The sequence below is a fragment of the Lagopus muta genome, chromosome 14 (genome assembly GCF_023343835.1).
Source record: "Lagopus muta isolate bLagMut1 chromosome 14, bLagMut1 primary, whole genome shotgun sequence".
In the NCBI taxonomy this organism is placed as follows: Eukaryota; Metazoa; Chordata; class Aves; order Galliformes; family Phasianidae; genus Lagopus; species Lagopus muta.
This window is the reverse complement of record NC_064446.1, coordinates 17,840,358-17,865,545: the sequence shown is the minus strand read 5'-3', so window position 1 is coordinate 17,865,545 and position 25,188 is coordinate 17,840,358. Positions and strand designations below refer to the sequence as shown.

Below are 25,188 nucleotides of genomic sequence, written 5' to 3'. Positions count from 1 at the left end.
CTCTATCAGACAGTAATAAAAGTTGGTTCCCCTCCTGCTTGCGAACTCCCTTCAAGTACTAGAAGGCTACAATGGTATCTCCACGAAGCCTCTTCTCCAAACTAAATATGCCCATCTTCCACTATCTTTCTCCACAGAAGAGCTCTTTGATGATCTCTGTAAGTCCTCTGCACTCAGTCCAGCAGATCTGCATCCTTTCTGTACTGGGGACCAGAGGCTTGGGCACAGTATTCCAGATGGGGCCTCACAAGGGCAGAGCAGAGGGGGACTACCCAAACCCCAAACTCGTACAAAGATAACAAAGAGGCTGGGAGCACTGCACAACAGACGAGGTTTATGATGAAATAGATCCTCTTCCCAAACTACCTCTGAAGAAAAAAAGAATCTGCAGGCAGGATGGCAAGCTCCCATCCACACGTAAAATACTTAAGCCTTCCAGTCAGACACACAGCAAGAAGTTGTCAGGCAGTTTACGCTACACAGAGGCAGAAGCTGAGATAACTTCACAGCAGGAATATCAGTGTCCGAGTCTGAAAGAAACTGTCCAGACTGTTACAGTAAATGACTTTTATTTAAAAAAAAATGAAATAACCGTGAACATATTAACAGGCCTGCAGGTGGCACTACAGTACAGCTGGATATAAGGTAGATATATTTCCCCATGTACCCAGACAATGAAATTCATTGCATCAATGCTGACATTAGTAAAATCTGAATACAGTTCTATCAAGCAGGAACATTTTACTTAAAATAGTTCTGGACAAAGTTGATACTCGAAGGACAACTTTTCCTTCACTTTCGAAAGGATAAATGTTTTCAGCTAGCACTGGTACTCGAAAAACTATTGCCTGTAGCTACCAGTGCAGGTAGAGATGTACAACATCTCTATGGGAGAATAGAGCTCCAACTCCTTTTTACTTCTCATTCTGTGGAAGCAGTGGGGAGACGGGAGAAGACAAGTGAGGAATATGGGTAAGGAAGGTGGGCTTGTCAATTTCTATTCACTCTCCTTTGGCTGTTTTTGTGCTATTTTGGACTGCCTTCTAAAAATCACTTCTTGATTTTATTGAAAGGAAGACTAAACATAATACACCTTTCCTTGAAAATCCAAGAACAGTTGTGGTACTTCAAAAATACTAAAAATATCTACTTTCATGAAATATTAACTGTTTAACTACAAACCTAGTTTTTCACTAAATACACAATTCTCCTGTTTCTGGAGTCTCCTGGGGAAAAAAAAGTGGGTTCTCCCTTTAGTTCTGCAACTCTACAGTGTATAGGGAAATGGCTGCAAAAAGGGGAGTGCAGAGAATAGCTTTTTCCTTGGCCTGTATCTCACATGGGAAATTTATGTAAATTTCTGCAGTTGGGCTACTGTTACTCACACTCTTTCAGCAGCTACCAGCTAAGTCTGCAGTAGAATGACCCACCTCCAGCAAATTTTGCTACCTTCAAGGAGACTAACTAGGCATGAGGAAAGACATCCACACTCTTTTCACCATTTCTGACCATAATACATATGAACACGAAGTGGTTTCCATGTTCTCCCAATTTGCAAAAGGCCACAAGAAAGGGACATGTCACCTTTCATTAGAATCTGGAATTCTGCATGTAGAAGTGCAACCTTCCATTAGACCTTCAGTGTTGAGGCAGCGTAGAAAACAGTAGCTGAAGAGTGTATAATATGAACCACACCAGCTCTCAGCGAGAAGCCTCTACTCCTGCAGAGGCAGACAGGTGCAGTCCCTGTATATACTGTGAGCAAAAGGCTTACTTCACAGGGTTCTTGGACATAGCAGTTCCTATGATCTAGCTAGCTTGGATTCATGAGCTTTCAGTGTGCCAACAGCGTCTTTCACTGCATGGTAGATAATGTTCTTCACCTGTAAATAGCAGAAAAAAAAAAAAATCAACTTCTCCACACAACAAGGAGTCAACTCTGGTAGCTGAATTTGTGATTAGTTAGCAAGTATACATTAAGTAGACTATTACAGCTTCAGGATATCAACAGCACAAAATTTAAACTGTTACCGCAGAACTATGTCAGAGACCTGCACTGATTTATCTACAGATCGTTTAGTCACCAACTCATTTACCTATGTGAAGATAAATCATATGGCTAAACTGTCTAAGTTAAGAAAATGCAACAAATCATCCCGTTGTTTTTGCATGGAGCCCAGATATTCTTTTAATTTGCGCGTTCTCCAGAAGGCCAAACAAGATCAGAGGTGAATCCATTGCCCACAGCGTTCTGCTTCATGTTTAGCTACCTAAAGCTGTACCTCATTTCTGACTTTTCTGATTTACGTTTATTTGATTTTAGTTTCTAGCTACTGAGCAGAACAGTTTCATCACTAAATGTGCAGCTTTTTCCAAAGCACTACTATGTGCAAAACAACACCAGTGACGTACTTAGGATCTCACAGTATTTTGTATTGAATGTGTGACAGTTTAAGAACTTAGCCTAGTTATTCTGCCTCATATCTATAAGATTTAAACACAAAAACAAGTGTATGAAAAATGCACATAGTATTATACGAAAACTGAGAAATTGAAAGTTACAAAGATGTAAAACCAATCCATTTACAGGTATGCTTCCACGCCTGTATAACTACTGCTGAGCAGTGTTAGAAGTTGGATTCTTCAAAATTAGAGCTGAGTTTTCTGCTTTACTTTAAGAATATATGCAAAAAACATACAGAAATCTACAGCAATTTTTCAGTGAATTCTTTGAGAGAATTAACATGCAGGTTCTGATGTTTGTGGGCAACATTCCTGGAAGAAAGGCTGGCTCAATACCGAGTATTCATTTTCCCAAGAACGGCTATTTCGGCAGATCTTCACCTCCCTTCATTCTACACGCATGAGATTATAAATAAACAAATATGCTGACAACATTTGCAAACTACGCTGTTAATTAAGTCCTTAGAAGCATACATCAGTGAAATCAAGAAAGGTCTCCTTATAGTCTTCTCCATGTTTTCAAGGCAGTAAGTCCTACGGTGTACTTTTTCTGTTCAGTGAATATATTTTGTGCAGAACTACGGTTCAAAGAGTTGCATTTCTTCAAAGCACATTTCTTGAAGCACATTCCACTTCCCTTTTCAGGGCTGACTTAAATAAGCAAGTCTTCACTTCCAGAGCAACTTTTAGGCAATAGAGAAATAAATACAAGGTTTCCTCAGTAAAATAAACATCTATTCAAAGCACAGCATTGCTTTTTCCTTTTTTTTTGGTAAGGATTTGCTTCCTGCTATGCGTCATCATTATTTAGGATTCACCCAGTTATAACCTAAAACTGACACATGCACTAGTTTAATAGTGGGAAAGTTCTCCGGGAAGTCAGAAGTTTATTATTAGTTTTTGTTTCTATAATACTGTAGACATAGATACACTGACTACCTTTTGAAATATTTACCAAACAAGAACCTCCAAAATTGCATAAAGTTGTTTCTGGCTTGTTCACTAGTCACAGGTTTCAAATACTGAACAAACTTGGTGAAACATAGGGCATACTTGGGACTGTCACTCCAAAATGGTTACCTGTAGTTTATCCTCATGGTTTGTATGAGTATTAGACAGGTGTCTGAACTCCTGGGTCAGACGAAAGCAGTGCTTCACATGTTCTGGAGATACAAAGTCTTCTGCCACTTTAATGCAACTGTACAAATTATGAACCTGGAGCAAACCATACAGTATTAGTAAAAAAAAAAAAAAAAAAACCAACCAAAACACCTGCAAACACATGTGAAGTTCTTTTGCATAGACTCATCAGAAAAATTAATTGTAACCTATTTTCATACAGAACTGTATGTCAAACACAGAAAACAGAGCAAATGACCTGACATCTCAGCTGCCCTCTTATCCTCCCTCATCTATTACTATATGCTGTTGTTTCCTGAAGTCATTCTCTTCTGATCTCCACAGTTTTTCAGAATTCTGTTCCCCAGGCTGAAGATTTACAACACAAATGCTTTCCAACCATTCATCCTAAGTATTTTTTTCCCTAATTCTATCACACCACTGTAAATGTGTAATTCAGGTATTTGTATTGTTTTTACTAATAAAACAATGACAGTTCAATTCATATAATTCCTGTAACAGCTGAACACACACAGAAAGAAGTTTAAGTCAGCAATGATAACTACGTTATTTGGAAGTCAAAGTTCTACTGTGCTTCAAACTTAATTATATCTGCCCACATGTCCTACAATTGACATACTTACCTGATGGGGAGCACCTGCAGGAATGAACACAGCATCTCCTAGGAACTGCACTATTGCCCAGCCTTGTACACCGTACTCATCATACAGTCTCTTACGTAAGGTCTGGTCCAAATACCAACTTTGGTCATGAATAGGGTCATGATCTGGGGGATTTTCTTGGCCTTGTTCCTCTCCAACCTAGGGCCAAGATACAAACAGGAAAAAACATCATGACACAGCACTTTTATACCGCTGGCTCAGAAGAAGTTAGGCACCAACACACATAATGCAACCTTAAACTACTTCAAAGTGGGGCACTACTGGCAACAAGTTCATTTAGGTCTTAGTGAGGTGCGTGTTAACACGAAGACCTTAGACTGAACTAAAATCCTGGGGAAAAAATAAACTACTTATTTACACTCACAGACAGCATTAGAACATTTTTGCACTTGATGCCAATAGCGATTTATAGCATTTAGCTGGTATAATTAAGCTTATCAAGAAATCCTACAGGCTCAAGCTTTCTTTGTCAGAAACACACCTTCCGGAGAAGTTCCCGTATCTTTTCAGCATCCTTGGCAGCATAGATATGCCACAATGCTCCAGGTTTTTCCCTTCCTTCATGGATTCGCTGCTTTGTTACATCATCAGCATCACCCTCATCAATTGTTTTCAAAACTTCTGCAAGGGGAATCCACATGAAAGCAGTATTACTATGAAGCTTCTGATTTCTGACACACAGAACAGAACAAAACTGCCTTTTGAAACACTAAATTGCAGCAGTTGCAGAATTGTAGAGTACCTTAAGTGCCTCAAGCTTTATCTTAACAAAATTCAAAAAAGCATGTACACTGACAGCTAATCAGAAGCCTTAGCAATTAGTTCAAACCAAACTAGCTACAATTTATCAAATATAAGGAAAAAGAATAATTTTTGTCCTACTTTATACAACCTAATTCCTAACAGAATTCTGCTCCTTTCACAGCTAGGAACCAATTCAAGATTACTGCACTTTTAAATATGCACTACAGACACCCCAAACTGCCTTAAATATCTGGGTTATGTTTCTCTGTTATGATAAGCTTAAGCAATAATATATAGTCTTTCTCAATGACGTAACTGATTTTTAATGGACAGAAAGCAGCTTTCCCCAAACGTTACCATCATCATGAGTCCCTTCTCCAATGGGAATTCCAACATACACCATGACATTCACAGCATCAGACACATCCAAATGCAGATTTGTTGTACCAACTCGTCTGTCTTCTGCAGTGATTAAGCCTATAAGAGCGTGTAAAATAAAATCAAATTCTACCTGATCTCCTAACAACTTACCTTCTTGAAAAATCTGTAATGATCGCTACATTAATGCAGCAATGAAGGCAGGAACCAATGTCAAAGAACAGCGATTTTCATATCATACGTGGAACTAGTGAGAAGCTTATTCATAATTGGTTTTTGTTTTTGTTTTTTTTTTAAACAGGAAATAGTATAATTCACCCCATCATAACAAAACCATTTCAAAAATAAAGCCTGAATTTATAAAGCAACAGTTTTGCATAAATGATCCTTAGAGAAACCATCTATGGTAGGGAACTTGACGCTTACAATACAAAGGTAGTACACATCCTCAGGCACTGTTTTCCTTTGGCTTTGAGACTAATACAGCAATTAATTCAAGCAATTAATTAATCTATCATATTTAGCCGTAAAATCCACGTGATCCACTGAATTCACAGTAGTTACTGTCCAATTCATTGTTAACATCACAGATTACAACCAAGTAAAGAAAAACACACACAGACTCCCAAGTGCTTACACTTTTATGCATTGGATGATCTCACTCCTCAGAAATGGCTACGACTAATGGTTAGAAAGGGATCTCAAGTGCTTACTGTTCAATGCTTTCACTTCCTCATATAAGAAATCCTGTCTTCCTCTGATCCTTAAATAGCACTCTCTACTTCTAACACTTCCTCTAACAAGTGACAAAGGAAAGAAATTTAAGAGATTACAAGAACAGTATCAAACATGAACAGATGACCACTAGTCTACCACTACACTTCAGGATCACCATCACCACAATCTGTTTCCTATTCAGAATACAAGTTTTTTGGAACAGAGGTTAACTCACTGTAAAGTACTTCTCAGAAACCACCACAGCTAATTTAGACAGTTTGTAACATCATAAAATTGTGCTTTAAGAAAGCACAATTGCAATACAAATATGGATAAGTATCACAAAAAAGAGAGTTAATTACTGATCTTAGGTAAGGGCCCTTACAGCACCCAGACCCCCCAAAAGCCAGCGCTTTGCCAGATACAACAGGTCACCCTTTCCTTAAATATTTTCTACTGTTCTAAATCACACAAAATACGCTGGGAAATATATCATCAATAGCAATTCTTCTCATGTTAAACATTTTAGGTATTCACTTATAAAATTGGTGAAAATTTGAGGATCTTACGCACGCAAAACCTGTTGAACAGAACAGGAATTCTTCATGGCTAGCTTCTATAAATGCGTGTTTTTATTTAGGTAACTGATTAACAATAAGTTTCACTCACAGTTTTCTCATCTTGATGCTTGAAAATACTAAGCACATGCAAGCCTCTACCTCACAACTAAGAGCTTTTCTCCACTACACATTCAAAAAACAAAGTCATATATTTACAATTGTGACATTTAATAAACAGGATCAACTCAAAAACCACAAGTGTGACGTAGGATAAGTTCTCAGAGTTTTGATAACACCTCTTCCTTCCATGAGGATAATAAAGAGTCATTAAAATCTGCACAACTATTCTCACGTACCATAGGCATTGTACATTTTGGGACCTAAGTCAGGACGAACAAAGTAGCTTGGCAGCCTGGAAGCCAAATTCAGTCTGCCATCTCTCTTTGTATATTCAGGAAGAGGAAGATTTTCCATCAAGTCCTCAAACCTAGAGAACAAAAAGAAAACAAAAGCATATTTTCCTGAGCTCTTTGACCAATGTTTCTGTAGTCTCTACAGCACTTTTGTATGTACTGATGTTAAGATTTACTTACCTTGTAGGCATCATATCTCTGAAGTCTTCCCCTGGAGGCCAATCCTTTAACTTTAGTACCATTGGCTGACCATCCTCTGACCTGAGCCGCTCTGCAAGAAAAATTAAGATTTACTCATGTTATATCTTTTCACCACAACCCATTACCCATTACCTTCTTTAAGCTATATGTGTTTTGTATCAAGAGCTCCTACACTGCATAGCAAAACCAGTCCTGATTTTCTGGGAGGTTCTCAAATACTATTGTAATACCATCAAATATTCAGCATTTAGACAGCTTATATCATTGTCTACTGCAAAGGCTCAGACCTTGGACAACTGACAAGTTTTTGTTCAACACTGAAAACAAGCGTTTCCAAATTATTCTGCCTTACTGCTTTCAACAAAGTCTAAAGGAGTTTTATCCCTCAATTCAAGAGAAGAGGGGTTTCTATAAAATTAAAATTATTGGCTAATTATCCAAATAAGTCCTAACTTAGGTATAAAGCACAGACCACGATACACCATACTCCAAAAGCTAAATGGCAGACAGTTACATAAAGAAGACAGCCTTCAGCTTCAACACCAACTGCTGTTCTGGCTCAGATATTAGAATGGCTACGAAAATACCTGGAAGTGTGTATACACAGCAACTCAGAAGACTAAGCATAACAAGTAGAGAGAAACAGAGTTCACTCTAACAGATTTGACAACTCCATAAGAAACTATCAAATGGAAAACAGGATAGACTGCAGCTTGCCATCTCCATATATCTTTTCCCCAGAAAATAATACTCTTCACCACTTTCTACCACAGCATTGACTGCCAGCCAAAAAGCAGCTAGCTTCATCCAGACTGCAGAACCTAGCAGAGCTGCTGAGAGCACCGATGGAGAAAATACACAAAAGAAACTAGGACTTAGAAACCTAAGTGAATCACTTCTGTATTATAAATTAAGAAGCTACACAAGACAGCTCTATTTTGCAATGTAAAATAAAAAGATGTTATTTAATTTAAAAGGAACAAAGAACTGCAGGTACATAAAACAAAAGTATGATGTAAACAGAACAAGCATTGATGAGCGAGGCGTTTTAGAAATTCAAGTGAAATGAAAAGCTCATGGATTTAAACTTAAAGATGTTTCAGAACTTGTAGTATTCAGGATTGTGAACTCATTACGGATCTTTATTCTAAAGCAGGAAAGGAAACTTATAGGAAGGGTACTCAGAAATGACAGAATATGAAGTTAATTAGAGGAGAACATAAAAGACCTGGTAATCTAAGGATGAAAATCCAGAAAACTGGTTCGCAAAGATGGACAGATCTAAGAATGATCCAAACAATTACAACTGCCAGAAGTCCACTTCAAACTCACTGATGTTAAAAGTAAGCAGCGCAAGATTGAAACTTAAAATATCATACAGCGTAATTTAGGGACCATCTCAATACCACCTCCAAACCAAGAGGCTGCTCTGTAGCTCTTCAATAAGTAAGTGACAGTCTGGTTAAAAAAAATCCAGCAGTTTGAGAAAACAAAAATTTATTTGAAGCAAAGAGATCAGAATCATTATATAATTCCCAAACAATTTTCATATGACTTCGTGTGTGAAATCTTGGGACTAGTATCAAATACTACTTCAATTTAGAGATTGCACATGGCTGAAAAATACTACAGAAAATGTCTTTTAAATACATTTGCAAAACTGATAAGGTTTTTCATCCTAGAATCTGAATGTTTCTCAAACAAAGAGAGGTAAGGGCATTGCCTAAAACGAATGCAACAGTTGATTTTGCTGAAAGGGGCGTATTTGGATAATATGCAAATAACATTTCTCAAGGATAACTTGACTCACAAATTCATTATTTTTATGAATGGCCCTTGCAAAAAAAAAAAAAAAAAGTTTGTGAAGTCCACTAATTGCAGTTAATACAGAAAAAGACCACACCATTATATCCTTCTGGACTGTTTATTTCTGAGTAAAAAAAGAAACAGTATGAAAATTAACAGTACAAAATACAAGACTGTACTTGGAACAATACAAATACAAGTCAAAAGCTGGGATTTCTTTGACTGGACGACTATTAGGGGGAATATTGTCATTTTAAAAGTCTAACATCTTATTTGATATTGAACAAACATTCATTTCATTAAGTTGTTCAGCAGTTCACCATTTTTCTTATGTGCACATAGCAATTAATACAGAATCCATTTTGTAGACAACGCTTCCAAAAAAACTGGCAGCCTTGCAATGAACTGTCACAATGCTAACATTTGTAAGTGTAAGAGCACTCTGCTGGAGGTGTGCACAACCTAAAACAGTGCCTCCTGCTTTTCAGAAGCTCTTTAATTTGACCAGCACAAGACAGATCAGTTTTATCCCCAGTAATTTAGGTGGTTAACTTGCACATCCACACTTGACAGAAGGGTTTCTCAAAGCAGATCTCAAGCATCAGCAATGAGTTATCACATAAGGTATGCATACAGCATTGCTATTCATTATTCATATAAAAATATATTTGTACTTGCAAAAGATCTGCTATGGAACTACTTTGTAACTCCCAATTTATTTGCTGCAGGTTCCCTTCAATTTTACATTAAATGCTGATGCTGGAAGGAGAGCAAGGGTAGCCAAATTACTTAGAATCTTAATAACAACAATGGATAATTAATTTCATTCAGGAAAGTTAAAAAAAAAAAAAGTTTCCCCTTAAATGAATCACCTTTTGACACATCAAAATAACGCGCCTAATTTTTCTTCAGTAGTCCAGCTGTTCACCAATAGAATACTTTGTACAGTTCACAACAACTAAGGAGAAATGGCTTCTTTGGATGATGCTGATAACTGCCAGGACAGTTCTTTTGTTGTTGTTTGAAAAAAATACTGAAAAAGGAGAAGCTGAAGGTAGGAATATATACTGCTCAGTTAAACTATAACTAATCAGCTGTAAGTATTACTTACTAGATATTATTTCAAAGCCATCCCAGAAGTCACGCACTTTCACGTCTGAAATTATGGCACAGTTCCTGCAGTTCACCAAATCTACATCTTGATCTCCAAATTCCAGGCTGAAAGCTTCTGGTTTCCAAAGCTCTGACTTCAACTTCTTATGAACACCAGATACCAGCACGGGCTGAGAATACAAAGATGCATGCTTACTCCATTATAACCAATTTTTTTTTTAATTTATTTTTTTACATTTGTTTGCAAAATTTAAGAGGTAAGACTCCTAGCTATCTTTATACAAAAGACATGATAAACCTATTTTCATTCACTTCTGTTTTTCACACATCAAACGTATAGCCAGAACCACAGAAAACTTAAGGCCATGTGCAGCTGCCTTATAAGTGATATTGCATTAGGCAAGTGTATTGGGTTTCTGTGACAAGGTTTTGGTAGCCATGAGACTACAAAGGCCGAGCTCTGTGAGATAAGTTCCAGCCAGCTTCAAGACAGGCCCACCATGGAACCATTACAGATGCTGGTACCACTTCTGTGATAATACATTTAAGAAAGCATACAAATCACTGCAGCAGCTCTAAGAGAAGAGTGAGGGAAAGACTTCGAAGGAAACAACCCCACAGACACCAAGGTCAGTGAAGAAGGATGAGGTCCTTCAGGTGCTGGATCAGAGATTCCCCTGCAGCACATGGAAAGGACCATCTGTGATTGCAGGCAGCCCCCCCATAGGCCATGGACAGCCAACACCAGAGCAGATCTCCATGCTGTACCTTGTGGAAAAGCCCATGATGGAGGCAGGTAGATTTGACCTAAAGGAAGCTGCAGCTCATGGAGAGCCCAGGCAGCGGAATTCTCCCAGTGGGAAACGCAGCCCCACGGAGAGATCACAGGAGCAGACTTTCTGGCAGGACTTGCATATGTGGGGGACACACACTGGAGCAGCCTATTCCTTAGAGATTGCACCCCATGGTAAGGACCATGGTAGAGAAGTTTATTCTGTGGGAGGGACCACATACTGGAGCATGGGAAAAGTGTGAGGAGAAGGGAACAGTGCAGAAGTGTTATGAACTGATTGCAACCCCCATTTCCTATAACTCTGCATCACTCAGTGGGGGAAAGGTGGGGAGGAGTGGAGAAAGGTAGAAAAGAAGGGAATGAAGGAGTGGAAGTGAGACTAGGAAGTAGGAAGGGTGAGTGCAGTTAATGCATTTTGTGTGTTTTTCGTTTCTCATCATTCTACTCTAATTGTCAATAAATTAATTTTGCACACGTTACGCCCATTTTTGTCAGTGACCGATAAGCGATCTCCATGTCTTTATCTTGATTCACAAGCTTCTCCATCTTCCTTCCTCCTCCTGTCCCATTGTAGAAGGAGGAATGAGAGCAGCAAGGTAGGAGTCTGGCAATCCAAGTTCAATCTCTGTAGAACTGTGTGTCCCAGTACCCTCCTTTTTTAAGCAAAAATGTAACTACCACTAGAAACTGCATTTGTGTTAAAACATACACAACATCTTCATATTCCAGTATGTCTTTGTTTCTAACTATTTCCTTAATTTTTGTATACAATTACGGTTCATCAACTCTTTAATACAAAATCAAGGAATGGATAAGTGGCTATTTACATTAAAAAGGTACACCAGGCAATTCTTCCCAGCACTGGCCAAGGACTTGTAAGTTTACAATGACTTGATTCTCTTACTACCTTTAAACTGCTGTAATCTCAAGACAGTTAAGACTTTGAGAAGGGGAAAAAAAAAAAAAAACAACTTAAGGTTTAGTCACTGCTGCCTATGTAAGCTTGAATCATCTTCAAGTTGTACTTTATATATTAGCAATGATTTAAAGGTGGATCTGTTTTATTTGCATGAATAAAGAACTCTGTGCAATTGAGGAGAATATCCTAGTATTACCAGAGTTCTAAGCAAAGATAACTGGAAGAGGTGAAGAGAAGTGATTTTGAAAATACACTCTTTAAAAAACACTTCAGTAACTACCTCTGCTTAACCTGGATTTAGCTGCAAAGGCCTACAAGACCCATCCTGTTCACTTTACCTCACACTGCTTGCTTGCCAACCCAGTCAGCTAATTCCTTTGTGGATTGCTTGTCATCCTCTCCCTCCACTGCTGTTCCTAGTTTGTAGCTCTCCTAATCAGAGTGGCCAGCCTGCTGGCAAGGGTGTTTTTATCCCACCTGGGATCCCACCTCTGGCCTCACTGACAACAGTAAGAAGACCAACTGTCCTCCTGTGCCTTTGACCACTACTTCCAGACCCATATAATCACTCTTAATATTGCCCATCCAAGTCTCCTCCCCAGCAGAATTGTATGCACCAATATGAGAGCGCAGTAGCATGGATGAGGGAAAAAATGCATTAAAAAAACAAAACAAAACCAAACCCCAGTACTTTTAATAGAATCGGTAGACACTCCTGCCAGATGCAAGCTGACAGATAAGCTATTCTTCTTCAGGACAGGTAAGTAAAATCATATTTTGTTCCCTGCTGTATTCACTTGACCACCTGAACGGTAATATCAAAAAACATAGTACAAATGTAGCAGAAGCCTGCTCTACTAAGCAGAGAATTTCCCGTTGAAGAGAAACAATGTTCTCCCTCTAGTGAATAAGGCAGCTAAAGCTGCAAGATAAAAACAAACAAGAAAACAGTGGACTTGTTTGCCAGACATCTGCCCCCAAAAAGCAGGAAGAAAACAAATTAAAACCTCCAACACCACTCCAAATTTTAAGTATCTCAAAAAAAAAAAAAAAAAAAAAAAAAAAAGAAAGCCTAGCATGAAAAGACAAAAAGCAACAGGTTTCTCTCAGATAAGTCATGTAACGGTATCCCTAAACAAGCAGTAGCCACGTACAGGATAGCAAAGTGCTCTTGAAGAACAGCTCCAGAAAGAAATAATCCTACTGCCTCTCCAGCAAAATAATCCAGCAAAATCTGGGTTAAGACAAAATTTAACTTAATTATCATCATTCCTAAGACAAAAATAGCTGAAAAACGCTGCTGCTCTTGAATGACACTGAAAGAGCACTATTTGTTATCCACATGCGAAGGGAAAATAATTTCCTTTGATACCAGTTTGGAATGCTATGGTGACTAAGATAGTCATATGTCTCATATCTAGGGCACAAGTATGGGCCAAGGGGTAGTCAAGAATTTTACTTATTAACCTTCTTCAATCCACTGAAGGTGGAAGGTGAAGGTGATTTTTCAGGGGGTAAAAATCATGTTGACTTCAAAGGTACAGCTGGACTGTACATGGGAATTCAGTTGATAGAGAATTGTGATACAGTAGAGTATGCTGAGAGAATCTCTGCTTGAACAATTTCTATTTACAATGGCCTTGCCAAGACAGCAGCACCTAGGTCACTGGCTTTCTCCACTGCTGTAATGAAAGAGTTCCAGTAAGCCTGCTGCCTGCACCTCAGCAGTAAACACAAGCGAGTGCAACATGACTGGAGAACCCTTGAATAAGCAAGGAATTCAACTTGTTTGTTGCTATGTCTTCTGAATGATAAAATCATGCAAAAACATTCCTACCATCTCCTGGGAAAAAACCTAAAAATCAAAGTTTACTAAGAATACATATGACATGGTCAGAATCAATACTGACTTGGAAGGTGAAGCACACTGCAAGCTACACCACTGACAAAATTCAGTAATCCCATCCCTAGATTCTGTAAGTCTCAAGATTCATTAAGTATCTCATGGTCATAGGCCGCATCTTGCACCTAGTGTTAATCTTATCTGCAGAGGTACTAATGAGCAACTCTTTCGTCAAATTATTCAGGATCGTCCTCTGAGTGAGAATATTATTTGCTGACAAGACAACAGGAAAAATTATGAGCATTCTGACCAGAAATTTAAGAGCTCTTAGCTAAGACAGATGACTGACACCACAGCAGTGCCAAACACTGAACTGAAATCCTTCAAAAAATCTGAAGACATCAGGTTCAAAAAAAAGATGAGATCTCTGTACACTCCAAAAAGAACAAGGATAAGAAAACCGCTACAGTTTAAGGGAAAGCTGTCAATAGCCGCTGTAGGCTATGTTTCTAGACAGGCAAACGAAGCACAGTGGCCTTCAGCATTTATTAGAGAGCCGCCTAGGAACAGCAGATCTGTAGTTGGCAGTGCTCCATCTCCCCAGATTTCACGGGTATCTGATAGTTATGCTTGTGTCCAAGGGATGAAAAGAATGTCAAGTTCCATAGGACATGCTGAAGTTAACTGAAAAGCATTCTTCCACTGACAGGAGCAGATCTGAGCTACAAAGTAGCCCACTGTGCTCCCCCATTACAGCTCAGTGGTGTGCATGACTTGTGAATAATCCATAATAAGGCACAATAGTGCCAAGAATGTTAGTATAACAGTAGCAAGGCTGACAACCAGGACTTCTCCGGAATAGAAGATGAGGGACGTATTTGCCTTGCACCGATGGTCTTAATTCTGAATAGTCAGTGAAGGTAACAGTAGCAGAGGTAACTGCAGAACCCAAATGCTAAGAACATATGTTGAACACCAACAGATATCAGATTCAGTCATATTTATTGGTACACTTCCTCTGCAACAGCAGATGCTCATCCATTTCTTAAGCTTTAGCTTGTCAGATTAGGCCAACCTTAAGGGCTCCAGAGATGTCTGCTGTAGCACTACAGACTGAGATCTGAAGAAACGGCTATACTGGAAGCAGATCTAAGGTCCTGCTCTCTTGACTACAGATCTAACTTGTCAATGACCACTAAGATAATCCAATAGAGAGCTCAACACATGACACGAGGAGTCCAAAACAACATGTGGGTTCATATAATTTGCAGGTTCAAGATAAGATACTGCATACAACACAACCCCAAAATTTTAGCACAAGTTACTTTATGGAACCCTCGTACTCTTGTACATGCTGCAGCTGGAAAGAATGGACCTTCCCCTGAGGCCAAAAAGCATCAAGTATGAGGTAAATGCTAGGATGCAAGCAGGAATCATAATGGATTCACTAAAAGGATGCGGCAGAGCAGGTATAGCACAAATCACACTACAAGCACACATACTTAAGTCACAGCAGCACAGAGTGGACAGGACCACTGCATTCCTTGTTTACATTGCTACAATTGAAATATTTGCTCATCATTTGCACCCAAAAGCAATGGGCCAAAGTTTGAACGGACACAATAAGCAAGGTACAGGTTAAACTGCCAGAACACTTTGAAGAAATAATGGGTTGGCAATTTGTAATCACCCACCTGGCCTTGTTTCCAGCACTCCCTGAAGATCTTCCAGTTGTTTTTGTTGCTAGGATCATGAAGGCAAAGGAGTCTACCATCACACAGCCAGGAGTGGGAAGTGTGTGGATCCAGCACATTCAAGCCCATTACCATTTCCTTCACATCTCTTTGCGTGTCCGCTAAATTACTAGCGCGTTTTGCAGCATCAGATGTCTTCTTATTTTCCACCACAGAAGCAATGATATGATCTAAGAAGTTAGGCAGGCTGGCTTTACCTTTGGCCCCCTAGAAGATGTAAAACCAGACATAATTTTAGTCTTGCAACAGCATACGCATTAACGTATAGCTGCTCTCATGCAGCTTTTAGTCATGAACATTTGCTACCAAAAAAAACATGCAGAAGTAAGTAACATGCAGCACAGAGACAGGCATGGATTCAGTAAGAACAAAACCAGATATCTTGTTTTATTATGGTAAAGTTTAATACAAGCTGCTCTAGGCTACCTAGAAAAAAAATATTACAGAAAACAGTCACAACAGAAAACTTCAGCAGATCTAGCCTCTGCTGCTTTAACAGTATGGATAGATCATACTGTTCATGCTCACAAGATTTTGCCTTTCTGGGGGTACAGTCTTACAGTGTTTTCAAAAATGCAGAATTTAAGTGAGCTTTTATAGGGAAGTGGATCATCAATTGAACAATTTAAAGGCCATACTTAACTCACTTTCACATTCTCTCAAAAAGAACAGCTTCTCACGGCAATAGCAAATCAAATCACAAACTAACAACTAGCATCAAAACGATCTACAACTTTCTGGGATGGTAGACTTGGCTAAATACTATATTTGTTTCAATATTTGACAATAAGATACTACAAAAAATTTAAACAAAAACTGTTGGATCACAAAATTCTTTCCTAGAACAGACACTGTTGAAGGAATTACAGAACTACTTACCGTAGGAGCTGCAGAAAAAACTGGAGGAAAGGGGATTCCTGTGTCTAATGGAACCTGAGGAAGCTTTCCCGGTCCTGTGTGTAGGAGATCTCTGAGGCTGGAGCCTTCAGCTTTGTTGCTAGATGTCACTGGGCCCAACAACAGGCTATTAAACAGCTTTGGGGTTAGTGGGGAAACCTTTGTACTGGAGTTGAAGGAATCCAATCCAAAGGGTGAGTGGGATTCTTTATTAAGCACTGATCTCAGTGACCCTGATTCTGCAAGAAAAATAATGACACTGAGGAAAAAATGGAAGGCAAAGTTCAAATGATCATGAAGTTCTCTGAGATAAGTTGCTCTTGCATCAAATATGATACTGACAGAATCATGTGGTAAATCATCATTCCAACAGTGAATATCACCTCAAAGAGAATCACAAAAAAATCTTATTTCAGACACATTTTACCTTTAGCACACTGTTAAGGTTTTGAGCAACACAGTAGATTATCTGATAGCAATGTTCAATAAGCCACAACTTTATAATCTGCTTACTTATAAAAAACCGCCTTGACCTTCTGAATTAATTTTTCAATATAAATTACTTCAAATGTTAACTGCTAACCCATGCAAAACTAGTTAGAAATTTAAGAACATTCCACATTAACATACGAAGTAGTTTTTGCTAGACACTTGGACAAGAATAAGTTCTGTTAGTTGTGCTGTGACAACTGGAAGGTGTATATTGTAAACAACTATTTTCAGACTGGTAATTATAGTTAATCTACTGAATACTAAAAGTAGTTCTAAGCTTTAATTAGACTTCTCCGATAGGCTCTAATTGCTCAATACCTAGGAAATGCACTCTTCATACAGTGCACTGAGCAGATTTGTTTACTTCAGAAATTAATACACAAATCTGCATCTAAAATGAATCATTATCATTTTACATCAAGACACCAGCTGGTTATTACTTAGAAAATAAATATACTGGAAATTAGATAAACTGGGGAGTTACAAGACAGTATTTTTCTCTTTAGCTGTATCATTATCATCCTAGTTTTCCATATTCCTAAGCCTGTAAGAAAAACAACTTCAGGTTTTTTGAAGAAAAACATTTTCTTCTTTCAACATGAATTGAATAAAAACTTCCATACTAAGACTAAGCACTCTCGTGAAGAATAGTAACCAAGCAGCACATCAACATTTATTTTTTACTTCCACCCCTAGAAGGTGTGTGTTCTGCTCACCTTTTGTTTCTTCCTTTGCTTTTTGTGTTGCTAAGTCTGCAAGCCAGTGTAAGGCTGATGACGGGGCTGTTTCTGAGCAAAGTGGTCTGTTGGTCTTTGTTTCAGCAGTGTTACTGATTGATAACGTCTCTGTTTTTACAGGCTCTTCTATCCTACTGTCATTTGCTTCAGATTTTGGAACACTGTCCATTTCTAACTGCCCCACTCCTGCTGTTCCTGCTCCACTGGAAAAGGTGCTCTCATTTCCAGAGACTGATGCACTGGGATTAACAGTTGGAAGCTAAAACATAAACATAAACATCTGCTAAAAGCTGAATAAAGGGAAGAACTCACCTTGAAAACATTTATTCAATACACTGGGTTTTGGTTGGTTGGTTGTGTCAAGTAAACAGCAGTGTTCCTTTGTGCTTATATAGTAGCAGAGTACAAAAGCTTGCTCTCTGTGTATATTAGACCTTGTGCTGTAGCCTCAATTTTTATCATTTACTGCTTAGCAAGTTGGTTTTTTGAAAGACTGAGCTTGTGTTTGTTTGTTTGGTTTTTTTTAAACAAACAAACAAACACAAGCTCAGTCTTTCAATTTGTTTTTTTTTTTCCAGGAAGCTGTGGGTTTGTGGTTTCTTTGTTGTTGTTTTTGTGTGAGAATAGTAACAAAACTCCTCTAGCTTCAGCATAATTTTCAGGAACTGTAACAAAGTAAATGCACATGCTGCAAGCTACTTGCACTGGTTTGTTCTGATTCATGAATGGCTTTTTAATAGCCCAGATTTCCACTTGGTAAATAAGAGTTGCAGCGCACAGTTCTGAAAAGTTCCCTGGAAGATTTTTTGCTAACCCAAAACACTTGTAACACATACTGAGAAAGAAAGTCCATATTTCACAACAGATAGGCCTAAATGATTTAACAGTATGATGATGATTTCAGTTCAAAACAACGTACCTGTGATATTCCATTAGTGACAGCTGGTCTCAATACCGATTTATTCTGTCGATTAATACATGGACAATTGGCTTTTATACCCCATTTGCCTCGTGCTGCATGAACCATGTCTCCAATATTGTAAAGGGCTGGAATAACATTTAAATCTTTACAATCACATATAAAGAAATCTAAAAACATGGCTTTGACTATCAAGTTCAATGCCTTCTATTTCTTTTTGAATTATTATTGATAAGTACCTTTAAAACCATGCATTATAACATGACATAAATCTCTGAACAGCACAGAAAATTGTGCTAATTCTAGCTTCTAGGACCAGTTATGTGAAGGGTGAACACTGTTTAATTTCCCATGCCATCCCTCAAAAGAAAAACATCTTTCTTGAAAAATAATCAAGAACAGTCTTGAAAAACATCAGTCAATTATTGATGAAAATAGCTGCGCATGAGTAGTCAAAGTTATAACCAGAAATTATCACTTTGAAATTCACAACATCATCTCACTTGTGCTACCATTCCTTCAGCACTTCTGCCAACAGAGAACAGAAGCCTCCTCTGCATCTAAGCTAGACAAGGCAACAGCTAGAAAACAAACTGATTTTTTTTCCACTTGTTTGCTCAGAACTGGGACAAAATTGCACCTTTCAACCTTCAAGCATTACCTGTACCAGGAATGATCTGTGTTGGCATAAGGTTTTCTGGTTCATGAGACTGACCCTTTGCACACTTCAGCCACGAGAAGACTTCCTCATCACCAATCTCCTCTGTCTCTGGAATAAAGATTGAAAAAAATAAAAATAAAAAAAAATTAAAAATCACCCAAATTTATTTATTTAAATACATTTTAAGAGGTTAGAACTGGAACTACAGCAACTTCTATTCCCCAGGTTATAAAACTACCAAATTCATTTTCACTTTACTAGTATCTTAGTTCCCTTCTTGCCTCAATTTCTGAGGATCATATCAGTGTTCTCATAGGGTAAGTCTAACTTTTCCGGTAACCATCTCAAGTTTTTTCCACAAGGAATACCTGCAGATCAGTTTGAAAAAATAAAAAACCTATATGCTTTCTGTGATTACATCTACTTAATAAAGCTAAAAAGTTACTAAAAGTGAATAGATGGAAAGTAGCCGGACAAATTTATATTTCATAGAATTACTCAGGTTGGAAAAGGCCTTAAAGATCATCAAGTCTAACCACAACCTAACCATACTACCCTACCTCTAACAACCCTCTGCTAAATCACGTCCCTAAGCGCCACATCCAAACAGTTTTTAAACGCATCCAGGGATGGTGACCCAACCATCCTCCTGGGGAGCCTATTCCAGTGCTTAACAGCCCCTTCTGTAAAGACTTAAACTTACCCTGGCACAACTTGAGGCCATTTCCCTCATCCTGTCACCTGTCACCACTGAGAAGAGACCAGCCCAGCTCCCACTGTAGGCACCTTTCAGGTACTGGAAGAGAGCAATCAGGTCTCCCCTCAGCCTCTTCTTCCCCAGACTAAACAGCCCCGGTTCTCTTTAGTAGTTCCTAGTAGGGCATATTCTCCAAAATTAGATTGAGTCCATAAATGCAGAAAGAATTCTTTCAGCTATTTCCATTACATCCTGGTACAGAACATCTTGAAGAACACTATGCTCTTTTTTGGTGTATTCTGACAATAATTTCATAGGTTGCAGTATGCAAAAATAAGGAAAGTTAATCTATTTCAATAAAATGTTACTTTTATAATTAATTCGGTTCTCTCTGGCAACTTATTACAATAAGTAGACAGTGGGACTCATATTTACTAACATCCTATTTTGTATATCGGCTTCACAGAGCAACATAACTGTCATTAGTAGACCTACATTTATTAAGATGGTCTACTGTCAGCATACACTCTACCAAAGCTGTCCCAATGCAAATGCACACAAAAGCACCAGATAATCACTTTTGTAAACACAGTGTACCTTTATTTTTTTAGCAAGGTTCATTTTCCTGCATCACAAATCTGAGCATAACAAGGAAAAAAAAAAAAACTTTCCAACAACTCCTTTGTACAGAAAGCACTTCTCCACAGTGTCTGCTTACTAGCCCATCTTGTGATAGCTCAGAATAGGCTTAGTATTATTTAACTCTTATACCTTCTCTAAGGAAAACACAGAACTATGCAGCAGTCTGTTTTAGTACGTACCCTATGCCTACTGATGTTAAAATTTTAATGTAAGAACTCTAATCAAATAGATGAAATACAGGTATTTAAGGAAACACAGAATGAACAGCATCACGTAAGACTGCATTGCTAAAATTCCAAACCTAAAGATCCCCATGCCGATACTTAGCAACTCTTCTGCAAAACCTTCAGCAACTACCTACAAACCATCCCCAAAAGCCAGCTATTTCCTAGATTACAGTAGGAAAAAAAAAAATCCAGTTCTCACCACTACGTGGACGATTCTTCCTCAGCCGGTAACAGTCCAGACAGACCCCGAATCCACACTTGCGACAAACCCAATGAATATTGAACAGAGTCGTCTCACATACATCACACATTTCCCGCACACCCCGTACTGCTCGCTTCCACGCCACTTTCTCTATAAACAGAAGGAACATGAGGAATTATTGCTTTGACATTCTATATTTCTCCCATCTAATGAGAATATCACAACATCGAGAAACAATTCACAGACACATGACTTGTGGGCAGAGCATAAAAACACCTACTTTTTTTTTTTTTTAATATCCAGAGACATCTTTTGTGTCAGTAGTCTCTTGACACTACTAACATAACCATTTTTAAGTTGCAAGGCCAAGTCCCAAAACACATGCTACAGGAAAATGAACCATTTTGCAGAGTTCTGTAGAAACTGAAATTCAAGCAGCACTTAAGGAAGTTACAGGAAAACAACAACAACAAAAAACTTCCACTAGTTTTAAGAACTAATAATGTGAGCCTATAAAGACTGAGTATTTAATTTTCTTGATTGGATGAATGTCAGTTCTTTGAATTTTGAATGCATTTGGTGAAGAATGGCTCCTGCTGCACACTTCAAAAGTGAGAATGAAAAATCAGAGCTATCCATATGATAGGCTGAATTGGATATATTGAAGAAATTTATTTCAAATTCACTTTCCCTCATAGTGGCAAGCTGTCAACTAGTTGCTCAGCTGAGCCACTGCAAGCTGAAAATACAAGCTGTTCCTTACATGGAAAATCCTGTGCTTTCAGGATTCAGGAACCCTGAACATCAGAGGGACAGGAGTATGTTAAAAAAAAAAAAAAAAAAGTTACTCATTAAAAGGAAGTTGGTCTCAAAGTGATAAAGCGTTCATTTTCATTTTCTTAAAAAAAACAAAAACAAAAACAGGTCAGCTTTGTAACTTACTTTTCAATAAGCAAATGCAATGATGTCTGGGAAAGTTACCATTAGCCTTGGTAGAAATGCTACACTGATCCAAAAGACAACCTCAAACCTGGGTCCAACAGTTACCTTAAAAAAGTGAGTACGGCTGCCTTTTTTGGGAAGAGAATATTTTTAACAAGAAATAACATTATTTCACTGCATTGTCTACACACTACACAGAGAAGACAGATAAACAACACGCCAAAAGCCCTGCGCTTACGATGTGGCTCCACCATCATCATTGCTTCCTTTTCTGACATAACGAGCTGGCAAAACTGGTCTCCAACATTGGCAAGGATGTATTTTGAAGTCTCCAGGTCAATACCCTCTGCAGGGGAGGAGGAAGGAATCCACAGACTCATGGCATCAGGGTCACTCTGTTGTGGGTTCAAGAAACCCTCTACTCTTAAAATACCTTTCCGGGTAAATATAAGCCTGCAGAAAACAGGATGAAGTAACTGGGAATCTGCTCAACGACCTTTAATTAATTTAATTAATGCCATCTACATTAGAATATAAACACAAAGGAAAAAAAGGCTTGAGCTACAGCATTATAGTAGTAAATCTATTATGCAAACCCAAATAAAGCAGGGAATAAGACACACAAAGGCAATGGCAGCAAAACCCAACAGAATGAATTTCTAGGTCTCGATACATGTTGGTGGGAAATTCACATAAAAGAGATTGTTCACAGCTTGCCACATTCTATGCTATTAATAGAATAAGATAACAAAACACAGATTACTTGGGCTGCTGAAGATACTGCCTGTAAAATCATGTATGGTTCACACTACATTTAAACTCAGTAAACAGTTATTTCTCAGCTTTTGGGAAACCAATATTTTAGTTCTAGCTAGTGCTGCTAGCACTTAAAAGCTGTTTAAGCCATTCACATTACAAGACACACAAGAATATTTATTGTACCTACTCTTCTTAATGCAGCTCTTCATACAGATGAGAGAACTATTTTTTATCCGTAACAGTTGACACCAATAGTTCTCATGTAAAACTTTTGACATATTAGGAAAGCCTGAATAACTTCAGCCATTATTAAAAGTAACTTCCTTCTTCGGCAAAGATAAACTATGCTTTAACCTCAATGCAAATGAATTTTCAACAAGTTCAGAATGCAGATATAATCCTTATGGGATAGTCGGCACATACTAAAATTTCACTTCATTTCAAAGCCTAAAAGAAAAGGACTTTTGCTTGCAAATGATGCCTTGCACTCACTAGAATGGGCAGATGAAGTGGAAGAGAAACTGGTCAAAGAACTGACAGGAGCATAAGGTGGACAGGAAACTGGACATGAGCCACCAGCGTGCTTGCAGCCTGGAAGGCCAACTAAATCCCAGGTCACTTTCAAAGAGGAGCGGCCAGCAGGGAGAAGGAGGTGATGTGATTGTCCATCTCCACTTAGCCCTTGTGAGACCCCATCTGGAGTACTGTGTCCAGGTCTGGGGTCCCCAGAACGGGTCTAGAAAAGGACACTAAGATGATCAGAGGGCTGGAGCACTTCTCCTATGAAGAAAGGTTGAGAAAGTGGGCTTGTTTAGCTCAGGGAAGAGAAGGCTCTCGGGAGACCTCATTGTGGCCTTCCAGTACTTGAAGGGAGCAAACTGTTTACAAGGGTGGATAGCAATAGGACAAGGGGGAATGGGTTTAAATTGAGACAGGGGACATCCAACCTAAACCTCAGGAGAACATTTTTCACTCAAGAGGATGGTGATGCACTGGCACAGGTTGCCCAAGGAGTCTGTGGATGCCCCATCCCTGAAGGCATTCAAGGCCAGGCTGGATGTGGCTCTGGGCAGCCTGCTCTGGTGGCTGGTGACCCTGCACACAGCAGGGAGGTTGGAACAAGATGATCTTTGAGGTCCTTTTCAACCCAGACCATTCTATGATTCTATCATGATTCTAAGATAAGCACTACAGAGAGAAAACACAGGTGATGTCCATTCCTCCTCGGCATCAATTCTGTACTCAATTTAGAAAACCTAGTAAAACATTAGCTTCGTCATGACAATATTGTCACTTGTTAAGTAAATTAAAACTGTATCTCTATTCTGAACTCATTATGATAGAGTAAAAGAGCAGCATACAAACTGTTATCCAATAAAGCAAATTCAATCCCCAAGGCTAAGTATGGCAGCCCCCATGGTTCCACCCATACAGCTATACTTTCTAGCAGCAGCTCTTCCTTCACCTCTCCAACTGAGAGCGAGGGAATTCCAAGCAGGTGACACAAACACAAAACAGATAAAATCTTCATTATCATACCCAAGGAAATTAAGTAAAGAATAATTACTTTGTGCTTGGACCTGATCCAAGCTCTACATTTAGACTACATAGAAAGCAAGGAAGGGTTTGAGCACCTCCGGAAATGGAAGAAGCGACATGCCACAGTTGAGTCATCTTGCTCTTGCTCCTTAAATTTGCGGTACCGTTCCAGACGGCATTCCCGGCACTTGTGCAGATGTGGGGCTACATTGATGCAAGAACCATCTTGGAGAAAAGGCTCACCTGACTGCTTCAGCTTCCTCACCTTACTCATATCCTTCAGCACAGACTGGCCAACTGGGTGAGACAGAGCAGAAGTAAAAAACCCAAAAATCATAGCAATTGAAAAAAAAAAAAAAAAAAAAAAAAAAAAAAAAATCAGTTAACTGCAACAGCAAAAGGATACTGACCCCAGTAAACATATCCATGTTTTTGTAACCATGCCAATCTAACAATACTGTCCATTTCATCAGACAAAAACTTCTATTAGTCTTTCACATACCACCAGAACCAGAGTTAAAACAAAGTAAGAAGTCTCCGGAAAATGAAGGGTTACCTGGTAAAACTGGGCTACGGACACAAAGTACTTACAATTTATTAACGGACATCTCAGCTTTTGCCCTCAATCTCAACAATCAGCTAATTTGAACAACACCTGTAGCCCATTCTCATCAATCAATGACAGCAGGCACTTTCAATTAGGATGCAAATTGTCAATAAAATTAACAAATTCACACCAAAAATACAAATCTGATGTTTTCAAGTCCACAGGCTACCACAGTTTTGTCCTGACATATTCTTGAGTCACTCTTAAGGCAAACACGCTAATTTATATACAAGAAGCACAAAGCTTTAGCCTTGTCAATATCTTGTGTTTGCTACTTACAATAAGCAAGCCTTGTATCTGAGGCTGTTTTACAGAGTTCATTATACAGAAGAAATCCTAGCATCCCACCCCTTTATGTTTC

General features: G+C 38.6%; 1 protein-coding gene across 4 annotated transcripts in view; it reads right to left on the bottom strand.

Annotated features, from left to right (window-relative positions):
* Window positions 1–540: 540 nt before the first annotated feature.
* The window catches only part of KDM3B (lysine demethylase 3B), a 49,627-nt gene continuing 24,979 nt past the window's right edge, over window positions 541–25,188 (bottom strand). For 2 of the 4 annotated variants that reach the window (XM_048960185.1, XM_048960186.1), the window contains exons 6-21: window positions 24,316–24,517; window positions 22,161–22,375; window positions 20,978–21,130; window positions 19,213–19,320; window positions 18,552–18,679; window positions 17,612–17,891; window positions 16,386–16,642; window positions 15,447–15,713; window positions 10,196–10,367; window positions 7,258–7,348; window positions 7,021–7,151; window positions 5,367–5,486; window positions 4,747–4,886; window positions 4,227–4,403; window positions 3,544–3,678; window positions 543–1,883 (exon numbers count right to left, since the gene is read on the bottom strand). In XM_048960185.1, the coding sequence (XP_048816142.1) occupies window positions 1,803–1,883; window positions 3,544–3,678; window positions 4,227–4,403; window positions 4,747–4,886; window positions 5,367–5,486; window positions 7,021–7,151; window positions 7,258–7,348; window positions 10,196–10,367; window positions 15,447–15,713; window positions 16,386–16,642; window positions 17,612–17,891; window positions 18,552–18,679; window positions 19,213–19,320; window positions 20,978–21,130; window positions 22,161–22,375; window positions 24,316–24,517 (2,657 nt within the window). In that variant the 3' untranslated portion in view covers window positions 543–1,802. Of the gene's footprint in view, window positions 1,884–3,543; window positions 3,679–4,226; window positions 4,404–4,746; window positions 4,887–5,366; window positions 5,487–7,020; window positions 7,152–7,257; window positions 7,349–10,195; window positions 10,368–15,446; window positions 15,714–16,385; window positions 16,643–17,611; window positions 17,892–18,551; window positions 18,680–19,212; window positions 19,321–20,977; window positions 21,131–22,160; window positions 22,376–24,315; window positions 24,518–25,188 lie in introns of all 4 variants that reach the window. The other 2 variants (XM_048960184.1, XM_048960183.1) reach the window with 2 other exon arrangements.